This window comes from Echinops telfairi, unplaced genomic scaffold (genome assembly GCF_000313985.2).
Source record: "Echinops telfairi isolate 266 unplaced genomic scaffold, ASM31398v2 ScPeMD7_22;HRSCAF=79, whole genome shotgun sequence".
NCBI classification, from domain to species: Eukaryota; Metazoa; Chordata; class Mammalia; order Afrosoricida; family Tenrecidae; genus Echinops; species Echinops telfairi.
In genome coordinates, this window is record NW_022103919.1 from 2,625,727 (window position 1) to 2,626,338 (window position 612).

At 57.5% G+C, this 612-nt stretch overlaps 1 protein-coding gene across 3 annotated transcripts in view; it reads left to right on the forward strand.

The window, feature by feature from the left end:
* The window catches only part of STXBP1 (syntaxin binding protein 1), a 35,926-nt gene that overhangs the window by 25,661 nt on the left and 9,653 nt on the right, over window positions 1–612 (forward strand). For all 3 annotated transcript variants that reach the window (XM_045288504.1, XM_045288503.1, XM_004713300.4), the window contains exon 17: window positions 349–503. In XM_045288504.1, coding sequence (XP_045144439.1) covers window positions 349–503 — 155 coding nt within the window. The remainder of the gene's footprint in view (window positions 1–348; window positions 504–612) is intronic.

The following is a 612-nucleotide window of genomic DNA, read 5'->3' on the forward strand; positions in this document are numbered from 1 at the left end:
AATCCCAGACCCATAACCCATTGCTATCGGGGGGCTTCTTACCTATTGTAGCAACCCTAAAAGATGTCCAAAGCTGTCAGTCTCCCCAGAAGCCACGTCTCCTACAGAGCAGCTCGTGGGTTCAAACCACTGACCTTTCCGCTAGTGCCTTCACCACGGTGCCGCCGGAACACCTCACCTGGCAGCCCTCCGCCTGGATATTTGCATGGCCCAACAATTCCGCCAGCATTGACCAAGCATCTGCTCTGTTTGGGAAAGCCCCTGAGGTATCGGCAATAAACACGACCAGTACAGAAAGCATAATCGACGGTCCGTCGGTGTCTCTCTCTCCCTCCCCTGCCCTTCTAGTGCTCGCTATGGTCACTGGCATAAGAACAAGGCCCCGGGGGAGTACCGCAGTGGCCCCCGCCTCATTATCTTCATCCTCGGGGGCGTGAGCCTGAACGAGATGCGGTGTGCTTACGAGGTGACCCAAGCCAACGGGAAGTGGGAGGTGCTGATCGGTGAGTAGGAGGCTGCCTTCTAGAGGGAAGGGGCTGCTTCCTGGCACTTGAACTCCATTCCATGCTTGGGTGTTTCATCCTGTCTCCCGTTCTCACCGCCCCCCCCCCC